Source organism: Schistocerca americana, chromosome 1 (assembly GCF_021461395.2).
Source record: "Schistocerca americana isolate TAMUIC-IGC-003095 chromosome 1, iqSchAmer2.1, whole genome shotgun sequence".
In the NCBI taxonomy this organism is placed as follows: Eukaryota; Metazoa; Arthropoda; class Insecta; order Orthoptera; family Acrididae; genus Schistocerca; species Schistocerca americana.
Genome location: NC_060119.1, coordinates 1,105,864,144 through 1,105,877,975, shown reverse-complemented (window position 1 = coordinate 1,105,877,975; position 13,832 = coordinate 1,105,864,144). Strand labels below are relative to the sequence as shown.

Genomic DNA, 13,832 nt, shown 5'->3' with positions numbered 1-13,832 from the left:
TGTATATCAACCAATGGAAACTCCAGTTCTTTTGTTGAAGAACGCTTTGGCTGAAAGCTATAATGTGTAATAGTCTTTTTGTTGTGTAAAAGTCTTTTTGTTGTGCATTGGGCCAACTTTATGGTAATATTGTTCATACTTTGGTATGTTGTTGGTAGTGTGTGAGAACACCTCTGACAAGGAGAGATCCCCATAATGGGACTGAGTTTTTGAAACCATCTGTACAGTGATGTAGGTCAGCATCCCAGGTATCACACCCTTCATGCATTCTTCTTGGCGTCCCCTCATTTGCAAGTAATTGAAAAAAAAAAAAAAACATGCTTAATTTTGGAACTTCCTGGCAGATTAAAACAGTGTGCCAGACCGAGACTCGAACTTGGGACCTTTGCCTTTTGCGGGCAATTGCTCTATCAACTGAGCTACCCAAGCACGACTCACGCCCTGTCCTCACAGCTTTACTTCTGCCAGTACCTCGTCTCCTAGCTTCCAAACTTTACAGAAGCTCTCCTGCGAATTTTTACTTGAGATTCTAGAGCCTTAAAATTGGCAATAATAGATATAGAGGTATGGTAGCATAGTGGTTAGCATATGAGCTTGACACGCAGATGGTCTGGGTTCCAAATTCATAAAGTGATTCAAAATTTTTAAATCTTCATTGAAATGAATTTGATCATTACTTTTATTCAGTTAAATGATTTTACATGTAATTTTTTATATTTCTAGCCCTCTGTCACATGTTTATCATCATATTAACTTTTACACTTACTCTTACTTTTTTTCCTTTTTTTTAATTTGGATTATTTGTGCAAGTGATTTTAATGATTTTTTGTACTAATTTCTGTTTAATTTCTTCTGTTTGATCATCATATATTTTTGTCCATGTTGTTTTATTCATTATTTCTGGTCCTCATTTTGCTAGAATGTCCTTTGCTAGAATATCTCCATTCTTTTGTCCATAGTGAACAAGAATTTGTTTGAAATGTTTGCATGATGATCACTATAAAAAAAAATTACATCTTTCATGTAACAAGAAACACATTTTTTGTGCCATTGCACAGCCAATATAAACAATTATTTCGTATTTAATTTTTTAACTGATAAATTGGCATTTTCATCTATTTAAATATTGTAATAGGTAAATGAAAATAATTAAAATCACATGCACAAAGGTTCCCAATAAAAGCAGAATAATTGAAAGAAAACATAAGAGCAAATGGAAAAGTAAATTTGACCATTAAAATGATACAACAATGGAATAGAAATTTATAAAAACTACATTTAAACCAAATAATTGAATAAAAACAATGCACATCACACTTGTCTGCAACCACTATGCTACAATGCCATTATATCTATTGCTGTCAGTTTTAAAGCTCTAAAACAACATGAAAAATTACAAAATTTTGTTGTTGACTATATACAAACAAGGGTCCACCAGGGCAAATGGCTGCAGTATGAGATACATTGGACCCTAACCTTCATCATCGTACAGATGATTACAAAAAATCATTCCTACTTCTGAGGACCTCTCCTTGGGAGTAAAATTGTTGCTAATATCATAGTGCAACTTTTTGGTTAACATGTGGTTGCAGAGATCCAATTAATTGAGAAGAGTCTTTGAACATTTTGCCATTGATGTTAAGAAAGCAGTGTTGAAGACCTACAGTTAAATTTCATGTGTGTGTGTGTGTGTGTGTGTGTGTGTGTGTGTGTGTGTGTGTGTGTGTGGGCGCGCGCGCACTTATTCTGTAGTTTAATTTTTTATTTAGAGTGTGCTGACGTAAGGGTAAACTTATTTTTGCAGACCACCACCTAGGAAAAAGCTAAGTACATCACTGAGTAAGCTGAAGAAGACACATTCAGAGGAAAATGATTCAAACGAAAGTGTCGATATTGCAGTAAGTAGACTTCTGCAGTTTTACATCTGATCACATTTGAATCTTACATGACTGTAATGTGATGGTCGCATGCTTTCATTGTTCGTGATTTGTGGAAATTATTCTGTTGCCGCCTGGCCAATAAGGCGGTTCTTTGTAGGAAATGTTTGACTTTTCACTGCATGTAGTCACTTTGAGAAATATTTGCTGTGCAAACACAATGTGGTTCAGAAAAATTCCCCCCCCCCTTTTAAATTCCTTGTCTTTTTAAACTAGTGTCAAAAAAAAGACACATAATATGACGATGGAAGTGTGTCGGAATGAAGTAAAGCTACAAGATTTGTCAAAAAGTCTGAAACAAAAGGTATGTATTAAAAAAAGTGGGTAATCTCATGCATAGCAAAATTGTTAATACGGGATATGGTTACTTTTGGTTGCCATACATGCTTGGCAGTAATCTGAATGTTCTTTAAAAGTGTAAGAATTCTACAGGCAGTGGACCTCCAGAATCCATTCTGGGTATGTTCTGTTGGCCTTATTGCTGATGATATTTTGTGGATATTATCATCTGCAATAAATTCATCCATTAGAATATGCCAAAGGGGTAAGAAATATCATCTGTGAAGATGATGCTTGGATTGGGCCAACTACTTCGTTGCAAGGTCACTCACTTGATTGCAGGACCACATTTCTGTAACTTTGAATTTTAAACATATTCCCTTAACCACTAATAAAGATGTAAAGCTGTCTATGAGCACCCATCAGCATATCATCCCCCTGCGATAGGCCTCCACCTTTGTTCATTTTTTTTACTCATTCAGTGTGTTATATGCAACCCTTCAGGAAGGAAAACCTTCAAAAGAGTCGTCATATATGTTTACAAAAGGCAAGAAAATCAGGGAAACATAATCTGTATATTGTATTAATAGTAAACTATTATTGTAGTTCTTGTGAGTTGACATCTTCCCAGCATATTTATAACTTGTAGAATTTTCCGGTGTACTTGTAGAATTCTTGGGTGTCTGACCGGGTCATGTTGTGAATTCTCTGGTGTTCGGCCTGGTTATATGGTAAATATTCCACAGCATTTCAGTGAACAGACTTGAGACTTGTTGTGTCTTCAGGTGATCCCTGGTGGCTGTCATCAGGGACACTTGTAGGTGGAAACGAATGCCAGAAATACGAGAAATACGAGCATTCTTCAAACTGTAATTCTTAATGATGTTCATGCTTATTCAAGTTAAATTTAAACCCAAGTTTATTAGAGAGCTGCTGTTTTGGAAAAAAAAAAGAGCTGATGCTTCTTCAGTTACACTGAATAGTAAGTAACTGCTGTATATCTCATATTGAAAGCGTAATATTTACTATTCAAAGAAAATAGTTGCCTATATCTATATTTAGATAACGCGTAGAAAGAGTGACTCAGTAGGAGGCTTTTCTTTATTTTTTTTTTATTTTTTTTTTTTTTATTTTTTGAACTGATTGGGATTCCCCAATCTCTCTTCATGTTAAGTGGAAAATTTGAGATAACTTTCTCCAGACTCTTTTCTGAGCCCTTAACCAGGAGGCAAAGTCTACATGAAAATTATTTTTGTGTTTTGCATTTTAATTATGTAAATCACAGTCTGCTGAAATCGAGTTTTATTATTAAAAGCAAAAACTGTTAAGTAGTAAATGCATTGGTAAGTAAGAATTCCAGTATTCTGAAAAAGGTTGGAGCAAGGTGTACAGTTGTGTATATGGTAAGCCCAATTGGAAAGGAGACCTTTGTGTATAAGGGTTGTATGTAATCCCAGTGGGTGAATGTGTTTGTTGAGAGAGGGTAGGGTGGTATTTCCAATTGCACAAGCAGAGTTAATAGCTTCACAGCAAATTCCTCATTTCTGGAGAATTGTTTCCACACTCTTGGGTGGCACACTTTGTCACCACTATTGCTATGATTTCAGCTGTGGAGGAGCTCATACGAACGAATCGCCAGATCGCCACATGTGACACCACTGTTGTACTTCTGATAAGCAAAGGAACTGTGCATCACATGATCCACAAGAAGCTTCATTATGGCAAAGTTCGTGCAAAGTGGGTGCCCAAGTATCTTTCAGACTATGAGAATGAGTGTTTACCTGACCCATGTGTTGGATTTCATTGCTCACATTGTGAGATGTAATGAAACGTGGTGTCACCATTTTGACCCTGCCGCCAAACGGATGAACGTGGGATGGAGGCATCCTGGCTCCCCTGAAAGAAAGAAAGAAAGAAAGAAAGAAAGAAAGCAAATAAGTAAGAAAGAAAGAAAGGAGGAGGAGGTGGAGGATGATACTGGTAAACTGGGACCTTCAGCAACCCAGGAGTTTCTACACTGAAGCCATTAACTCTCTTCCTGTGCACTGATATCGGTGTATCAATGTCAGCGGCAATTATGTATAGTTGTACTGTTCCACGTGAACTGTTGTTATAATATTTTTATTAAAATTTCTTTACTTATAACTGTAGTGTCCATTTCATTTGGGCGCACCATATACATTCCACGATATTCTTGTTGTTCACTTCTGCTGAATAAACATTTCATTATTTTATGTGCATTGTCCCAGAAGATATCTCCATAAGACAGCAAAGAATGAAACTATGCAAAATAAGCCAACATTCTTGTTGTTAGATCAACGCGATGCAAAGTTCTTCTAGGGGCTGAACATGCTGATTGGACCTTTTTGACCAATTGGTCCATATGTTAATCTACTTTTAACTTGTTATTCTACTAGATCTCAAGGAATGTTAGACTGGGTGTTTTGTTTAGTGTATAGCTATTAAGACCTACTTCTGTTGCTAGTAATCATTTTTACTTGTTTGAAATCGTACTATATGAATACCCATGAGATCAAGACTTTAACTGCTGGCTGTGATCCACATGTAGGCTTATTCAGCTATTATTTGAGCTTTCTATGGTAAGCCTGGGTTTGGGCCCTTGATTAATGAGCTTGTGTCTTAAGCAAATGATACAGCTTTTGACTACCCACCACAGTTATAGGAAGATAATTAATCATGCTCAGGACAAGAGGGGCCCAGTACTGATCTTTGTTGGACTCCATGTGTTACATTACCCCATTACAAGGTTAGTAACATGACTGTGATGCTGTCTGTCAGTGTGATCCACTGCTTTCTGATAGGCTTATAAAACTCCAACCACATAAGAGGGATACCATTAATGGCATAACTTTTTAGTTTGCTGAGTAGTACCCCTAAAACTTTGTCATCTACACAATCAAGGTCTTTGCCAAGGTGACAAAATATGCCAACAGGATAATTTTTCTTGTTTAACTCCGCCAGGATTTTGTTTGTGACTTCCTATGTTGCTTCTGTCATGGAGAACCATTTTGGAAGACAAAATGGCGAGGCATTTAACAAGCTCTGCTCTGTTCAGTCAGTCAACATTCTGCAGAAATCAACAAAAGTTTTGCACCATCCCTTTGTTTCGAAATTCATGGCACAGAAAACAAAAATTGGCTTGTGGCAAGCATATATGTTCATTTACAGTGTGTGCAGATCACCAAATCAAAAATAGAAATATACGACTGGGAACAACCGGGAAATCTGGGGGGAAAAAAAAAAAAAAAAAAAAAAAAAAAAAAAAAAAAAAAAAAAAAAAAAAACGGGAATTTTTTCATCCGGGAGAAAACCAGGAAAAACCCGGGAATTTTCGTTGTTGTAGCCTTCAGCCCCCCCTTGAACGATGTACCTTGCCACTGGTGGGGAGGCTTGCGTGCCTCAGCGATACAGATAGCTGTACCGTAGGTGCAACCACAACGGAGGGGGATCTGTTGAGAGGCCAGACATACGTGTGGTTCCTGAAGAGGGGCAGCAGCCTTTTCAGTAACAGTAACAGTCTGGTTGAATCAGTTGGTAGGACATGTTCTGAGGCATCAAGGGATCACCAATTTAGTATTGGAGGGCAGCGTGGAGGGTAAAAATCGTAGAGGGAGACCAAGAGATGAATACACTAAGCAGATTCAGAAGGATGTAGGTTGCAGTAGGTACTGGGAGATGAAAAAGCTTGCACAGGATAGAGTAGCATGGAGAGCTGCATCAAACCAGTCTCAGGACCGAAGACCACAACAACAACAACAACTGGTTGATTGACTGATCTGGCCTTGTAACACTAACCAAAACGGCCTTGCTGTGCTGGTACTGCAAATGGCTGAAAGCAAGGGCAAACTACAACCGTAATTTTTCCCGAGGACATGCAGCTTTACTGTGTGGTTAAATGATGATTGCGTCCTCATGGGTAAAATATTCCAGAGGTGAAATAGTCCCCCATTCGGATGTCCAGGCGGGGACTATTCAGGAGGACGCTGTTATCAGGAGAAAGAAAACTGGCATTCTATGGAACGGAGCATGGAATATAAAATCCCTTAATCGGGCAGGTAGGTTAGAAAATTTAAAAAGGCAAATGGACAGGTTAAAGTTAGATATAGTGGGACGTAGTGAAGTTCGGTGGCAGGAGGAACAAGACTTTTGGTCAGGTGGATACAGGGTTATAAATACAAAATCAAATAGAGGTAATACAGGAGTTGGTTTAATAATGAATAGGAGAATAGGAATGCAGGTAAGCTACTACAAACAGCATAGTGAACGCATTATTGTGGCCAAGATAGACACGAAGCACACTCCTACCACAGTAGTACAAGTTTATGTGCCAACTAGCTCTGCAGATGTTGAAGATATTGATGAAATGTATAATGAGATAAAAGAAATTATTCAGATAGTAAAGGGAGACGAAAATTTAATAGTCATGGGTGACTGGAATTCGATAGTAGGAAAAGGGAGAGAAGGGAACGCATTAGGTGAATATGGATTGGGGGGGAAGGAATGAAAGAGGAAGCCGCCTGGTAGAATTTTGCACAGAGCATAACTTAATCATAGCTAGCATTTGGTGCAAGAATCATAAAAGAATGTTGTATACATGGAAGAATCCTGGAGATACTGACAGGTTTCAGATAGATTGTATAATGGTAAGACAGAGATTCAGGAACCAGGTTTTAAATTGTAAGACTTTTCCAGGGACAGATGTTTGACCACAATCTATTGGTTATGAATTGTAGATTAAAACTGAAAAACTGCAAAAAGGTAGGAATTTGAGGAGATGGGACCTGGATAAACTGAAAGAACCAGAGGCTGTAGAGAGCCTCAGGGAGAGCATTAGGGAACGATTGACAAGAATGGGGGAAAGAAATACGGTAGAAGAAGAATGGGTAGCTTTGAGGGATGAAGTAGTGAAGGTAGCAGAGGATCAAGTAGGTAAAAAGAAGAGGGCTGGTAGAAATCCTTGGGTAACAGAAGAGATATTGAATTTAATTGATGAAAGGAGAAAATATAAAAATGCAGTAAATGAAGCAGGCAGAAAGGAATACAAACGTCTCAAAAATGAGATCGACAGGAAGTGCAAAATGGCTAAGCAGGGATGGCTAGAGGACAAATGTCAGGATGTAGAGGTTTATCTCACTATGGGTAAGATAGATACTGCCTACAGGAAAATTAAAGAGACCTTTGGAGAAAAGAGAACCACTTGCAAGGGCTCAGATGGAAACCTAGTTCTAAGCAAAGAAGGGAAAGCAGAAAGGTGGAAGGAGTATATAGAGGGTCTATACAAGGGCGAAGTTCTTAAGGACAATGTTATAGAAATGGAAAAGAATGTAGATGAAGATGAAATGGGAGATATGATACTGCGTGAAGAGTTTGACAGAGCACTGAAAGACCTAAGTTGAAACAAGGCCCCAGGAGTAGACAACACTCCATTAGAACTACTGACAGCCTTGGGAGAGCCAGTCCTGACAAAACTCTACCATCTGGCGAGCAAGATGTATGAGACAGGCGAAATACCCTCAGATTTCAAGAAGAATATAATAATTCCAATCCCAAAGAAAGCAGGTTTTGACAGATGTGAAAATTACCGAACTATCAGTTTAATAAGTCACTGGTGCAAAATACTAACACGAATTCTTTACAGACGAATGGAAAAACTGGTAGAAGCTGACCTCAGGGAAGATCAGTTTGGATTCCATAGAATTGTTGGAACATGTGAGGCAATACTGACCCTTCGACTTATCTTAGAAAATAGATTAAGGAAAGGCAAACCTAGGTTTCTAGCGTTTATAGACTTAGAGAAAGCTTTTGACAATGTTGACTGGAATACTCTCTTTCAAATTCTGAAAGTGGCAAGGATAAAATACAGGGAGCGAAAGGCTATTTACAATTTGTACAGTAACCTAATGGCAGTTATAAGAGTCGAGGGACATGAAAGGGAAGCAGTGGTTGGGAAGGGAGTGAGACAGGGTTGTAGCCTCTCCCCAATTTTATTCAATCTGTATATTGAGCAAGCAGTAAAGGAAACAAAAGAAAAATTTGGAGTAGGAATTAAAATCCATGGAGAAGAAATAAAAACTTTGAGGTTCGCCGATGACATTGTAATTCTGTCAGAGACAGCAAAGGACCTAGAGGAGCAGCTGAAGGGAATGGACATGATCTTGAAAGGAGGATATAAGATGAACATCAACAAAAGCAAAACAAGAATAATGGAAAGCAGTCTAATTAAATCGGGTGGTGATGCAGGAATTAGATTAGGAAATGAGGTGTTTAAAGTAGTAAATGAGTATTGCTATTTGGGGAGCAAAATAACTGGTGATGGTCGAAGTAGAGAGGATATAAAATGTAGACTGGCAATGGCAAGGAAAGCATTTCTTAAGATGAGAAATTTGTTAACATCGAGTGTAGATTTAATTGTCAGGAAGTCGTTTCTGAAAGTATTTGTATGGAGTGTAGCCATGTATGGAAGTGAAACATGGGCAATAAATAGTTTAGACAAGATGAGAATAGAAGCTTTGAAATGTGGTGCTACAGAAGAATGCTGAAGATAGATGGGTAGATCACATAACTAATGAGGAGGTATTGAATAGAATTGGAGAGAACAGAAATTTGTGGCACAACTTGACTAGAAGAAGGGATCGGTTGGTAGGGCATGTTCTGAGGCATCAAGGGATCACCAATTTAGTATAGGAGGGCAGCGTGGAGGGTAAAAATCGTAGAGGGAGACCAAGAGATGAATACACTAAGCAGATTCAGAAGGAAGTAGGTTGCAGTAGGTACTGGGAGATGAAGAAGCTCGCACAGGGTAGTGTAGCATGGAGAGCTGCATCAAACCAGTCTCTGCTTTGACGGGTAAGAATTGATTCTCTAGCAAAGAATATTATTGTATCCTGCTGCTGGAGAATGATACTGCAGAATAAAGTATAAACGAGAGGGAAAAAACTAAAACATTGGTGGCAAAGGAAATGCGCAGTTTACAACAACAAAACACCGAGCATACACAGGCATCTGCAAATAGCAAAATATGTCAAAGGCCAAAGGGAGAAGACTATGTAATTCTTCGTAACAATAAACTGCTTGCTATGAGCATTACGTCACAACTGTTCACATTAGGTTCGTTTGACCACTTGCCAGCAGGCTGATGCGCATGCGCAGTTGACTCGCATATGAGCAGTCCCTGCTCCCGTTTTCCGCTACTTGAAGTGTGGCTGTTAGCTGTATTGGCAGTAGCAGCAAGCAGCCAGATGCAAACGAGAAAACTTTTTCTTGCTCGCACCCTAGCTGCCAGATTCGCGCATGCTTAAAGTTGTAGTGGGGATGCGTTAGTCTCCACATGACCCTTGTTTTGGGTTAAGTGATTTTGCTGCTTCTCTTCGTTTAAAGCTCCCAAGTCAAATGAAAACAAAACGGATTTCTGTTTCTGGGAGCTATCAAGTGAAATAAAATACATTCACATAATTACAGAGGGCAAAAATATATTATTGTTTCAGTTTTCTGATTTTATTTTATTTCCAAGTTATTAGCAGTCAAGCGTTAATTGTCTTGCAGAACAATGATGCTATGTTTGCAAGTTTGCTAAAGAAATTTGGCTTTATTAATCTTTCTGCTGAGGCAATCATTTTATTTGAAACGAAGTGTTTCATTCCACAGTATTGGCTAGTTCCAACTGTTTGCTGAATTTCAAGTGCACATTATCATCTTCTGCCATGTATGGCATTATGCCATGATAAAGAACCAAACATGAGATTGTAGAGTACTATTACTCCAAGAAAATTTACTTCCCAAAAACCACCCTGAAAAGCTTAATATCAGATGGGACCTACTTCATTGTGAATCTGGAAAAAAAACAATGTGCACTTCAAGCTGAATTACACATTTTAGTATGGTTACGAAATTCTGATGCTCTTGGGAGTATCCTCTGATTCCCTGTTTCTTTTATGGTGTAACGTAAGCTCTCTTAGTGCTTTATACATATGAACGAGCGGGCTTCCTACACCACTGCAGCTACGTTTGCGCAATAATGCCTCTTTTCTGGCGCTCTCTGGCAACTGGTAAATAGAACCTATTTCTAACAGTCTCCGGATAGTATTGCGAAAGGTGGTTTGAAAAGCGTTACTTTCAAATTAAATTTCTTTTTACGCAAGATGAATTATGTTACGTGTGAGAAAGTGGAATTAATTTCTAAATCACAGAGCATTTAAAACTGAACACTTTGAGGACCAGCCACTTACAAGAATTTCGAGCCCAGACATTTATGTCATAATTTTAAATTTACTGGCACATTTGTGTGATGTATCTTAAAGTATAAAACATGCAAAAAAGATCCCTATTACATGTGAAAGCTTAGCTTCTGTTGTAGCTTGTTAATCTTAGAAACCAATGTTATATGTGAAAGCTTATCTTTTCTTGTAGCTATACTATGTATATTAATGTAAACTGATAACTTTTCCTCTTTGTGTGTTCGCGCTGCATAACCAGTGATCTTGCTATAGGCTGAAAATGACACGTGTCCTACGCTCTGAATATCTGCTGTCATCGGATGACGAGATCACGTGGCATGAGATATGATTGGCTTACAAAAGGACATCACAAGCTCAGTTTCAACGCTCCGGAAACTAATGCGCTGTGTTTGATGCAATTTGAATTTATACTTTCGTAATACGAAAATATGCAGTGTATATGTTGCTGCAAATCAAAGGTCTTTCCAAAACTTCTCTTTTTTTCCATTGAAAGTCTTTCCAAAACTTCTCTCCCCCGTCTTTATTTTTTTGAAAGTTCTATGTGAGTGTATAAAACGTTAACCATTCAAAGGTTGATAAGTTTTACAGTTCCGAGGGAAAATCTAAGGAAAACCTACTGTCACTTAGCACAAAAAAAGTGTATTTTCACCTGGGAAAAAGCATGTTTTTTAAAGGAGGTATCTGGGAATAATCCGGGATTTTTTTTCCTTGTCCCCGTATACACCCTGCTAGTGTAACAACAAAATCATCTGTTTCCCATGGGCAGTTTTCCACATCACTCTGAACATCATCAGTAAGTGGTGCAATGTCCCCTTGCTTGGATGCAGGCTTGAATTCATCGTGACATACCATTAATGAGATCATCAAGCCAGCTCTGATCCACATTGTTCCACTCTTCAATGGCAACTTTGCATAAGTTGCACAGAGTATACAGGCATCATTGAAGTTCAGAAGCAGCCAACTTTAATCGATCTCACATATGTTCCATTGGGTTGGTGTTGGGGAGCAGGCAGGCCACTCCATTTTGGTGACCCTAGCTTGCTGAAGGAACCTGTTCACAGAAACAACACAATAAGTACTCATTATATATAAAATCAAAGATGAGGTGACTTACCGAACGAAAGCGCTGGGCAGGTCGATAGACACACAAACAAACACAAACATACACACAAAATTCAAGCTTTCGCAACAAACTGTTGCCTCATCAGGAAAGAGGGAAGGAGAGGGGAAGACGAAAGGAAGTGGGTTTTAAGGGAGAGGGTAAGGAGTCATTCCAATCCCGGGAGCGGAAAGACTTACCTTAGGGGGAAAAAAGGACAGGTATACACTCGCACACACGCACATATCCATCCACACATACAGACACAAGCAGACATATTTAAAGACAAAGAGTTTGGGCAGAGATGTCAGTCGAGGCAGAAGTGTAGAGGCAAAGAAGTTGTTGAAAGACAGGTGAGGTATGAGTGGCGGCAACTTGAAATTAGCGGAGATTGAGGCCTGGCGGATGACGAGAAGAGAGGATATACTGAAGGGCAAGTTCCCATCTCCGGAGTTCGGATAGGTTGGTGTTGGTGGGAAGTATCCAGATAACCCGGACGGTGTAACACTGTGCCAAGATGCGCTGGCTGTGCACCAAGGCATGTTTAGCCACAGGGTGATCCTCATTACCAACAAACACTGTCTGCCTGTGTCCATTCATGCGAATGGACAGTTTGTTGCTGGTCATTCCCACATAGAATGCATCACAATGTAGGCAGGTCAGTTGGTAAATCACGTGGGTGCTTTCACACGTGGCTCTGCCTTTGATCGTGTACACCTTCCGGCTTACAGGACTGGAGTAGGTGGTGGTGGGAGGGTGCATGGGACAGGTTTTGCATCGGGGGCGGTTACAAGGATGGGAGCCAGAGGGTAGGGAAGGTGGTTTGGGGATTTCATAGGGATGAACTAACAGGTTACGAAGGTTAGGTGGACGGCGGAAAGACACTCTTGGCGGAGTGGGGAGGATTTCATGAAGGATGGATCTCATTTCAGGGCAGGATTTGAGGAAGTCGTATCCCTGCTGGAGAGCCACATTCAGAGTCTGGTCCAGTCCCGGAAAGTATCCTGTCACAAGTGGGGCTCTTTTGTGTTTTTTCTGTGGGGGATTCTGGGTTTGAGGGGACGAGGAAGTGGCTCTGGTTATTTGCTTCTGTACCAGGTCGGGAGGGTAGTTGCGGGATGCGAAAGCTGTTTTCAGGTTGTTGGTGTACTGATTCAGGGATTCCGGACTGGAGCAGATTCGTTTGCCACGAAGACCTAGGCTGTAGGGAAGGGACCGTTTGATGTGGAATGGGTGGCAGCTGTCATAATGGAGGTACTGTTGCTTGTTGGTGGGTTTGATGTGGACGGACGTGTGAAGTTGGCCATTGGACAGGTGGAGGTCAACGTCAAGGAAAGTGGCATGGGATTTGGAATAGGACCAGGTGAATCTGATGGAACCAAAGGAGTTGAGGTTGGAGAGGAAATTCTGGAGTTTTTCTTCACTGTGAGTCCAGATCATAAAGATGTCATCAATAAATCTGTACCAAACTTTGGGTTGGCAGACTTGGGTAACCAAGAAGGCTTCCTCTAAGCGACCCATGAATAGGTTGGCATACGAGGGGGCCATCCTGGTACCCATGGCTGTTCCCTTTAATTGTTGGTATGTCTGGCCTTCAAAAGTGAAGAAGTTGTGGGTCAGGATGAAGCTGGCTAAGGTAATGAGGAAAGAGGTTTTAGGTAGGGTGGTAGGTGATCGGCGTGAAAGGAAATGCTCCATTGCAGCGAGGCCCTGGACGTGCGGAATATTTGTGTATAAGGACGTGGCATCAATGGTTACAAGGATGGTTTCCGGGGGTAACAGATTGGGTAAGGATTCCAGGCGTTCAAGAAAGTGGTTGGTGTCTTTGATGAAGGATGGGAGACTGCATGTAATGGGTTGAAGGTGTTGATCTACGTAGGCAGAGATACGTTCTGTGGGGGCTTGGTAACCAGCTACAATGGGGCGGCCGGGATGATTGGGTTTGTGGATTTTAGGAAGAAGGTAGAAGGTAGGGGTGCGGGGTGTCGGTGGGGTCAGAAGGTTGATGGAGTCAGGTGAAAGGTTTTGCAGGGGGCCTAAGGTTCTGAGGATTCCTTGAAGCTCCGCCTGGACATCGGGAATGGGGTTACCTTGGCAAACTTTGTATGTGGTGTTGTCTGAAAGCTGACACAGTCCCTCAGCCACATACTCCCGACGATCAAGTACCACGGTTGTGGAACCCTTGTCCGCCGGAAGAATGACGATGGATCGGTCAGCCTTCAGATCACGGATAGCCTGGGCTTCAGCAGTGGTGATGTTGGG

The 13,832-nt window shown here is 40.3% G+C and overlaps 1 protein-coding gene across 1 annotated transcript in view; it reads left to right on the top strand.

The window, feature by feature from the left end:
- Positions 1–13,832, top strand: part of LOC124596634 — a 265,721-nt gene that overhangs the window by 35,661 nt on the left and 216,228 nt on the right. The window contains exon 6 of the mRNA XM_047135866.1: positions 1,805–1,898. Coding sequence (XP_046991822.1) covers positions 1,805–1,898 — 94 coding nt within the window. The remainder of the gene's footprint in view (positions 1–1,804; positions 1,899–13,832) is intronic.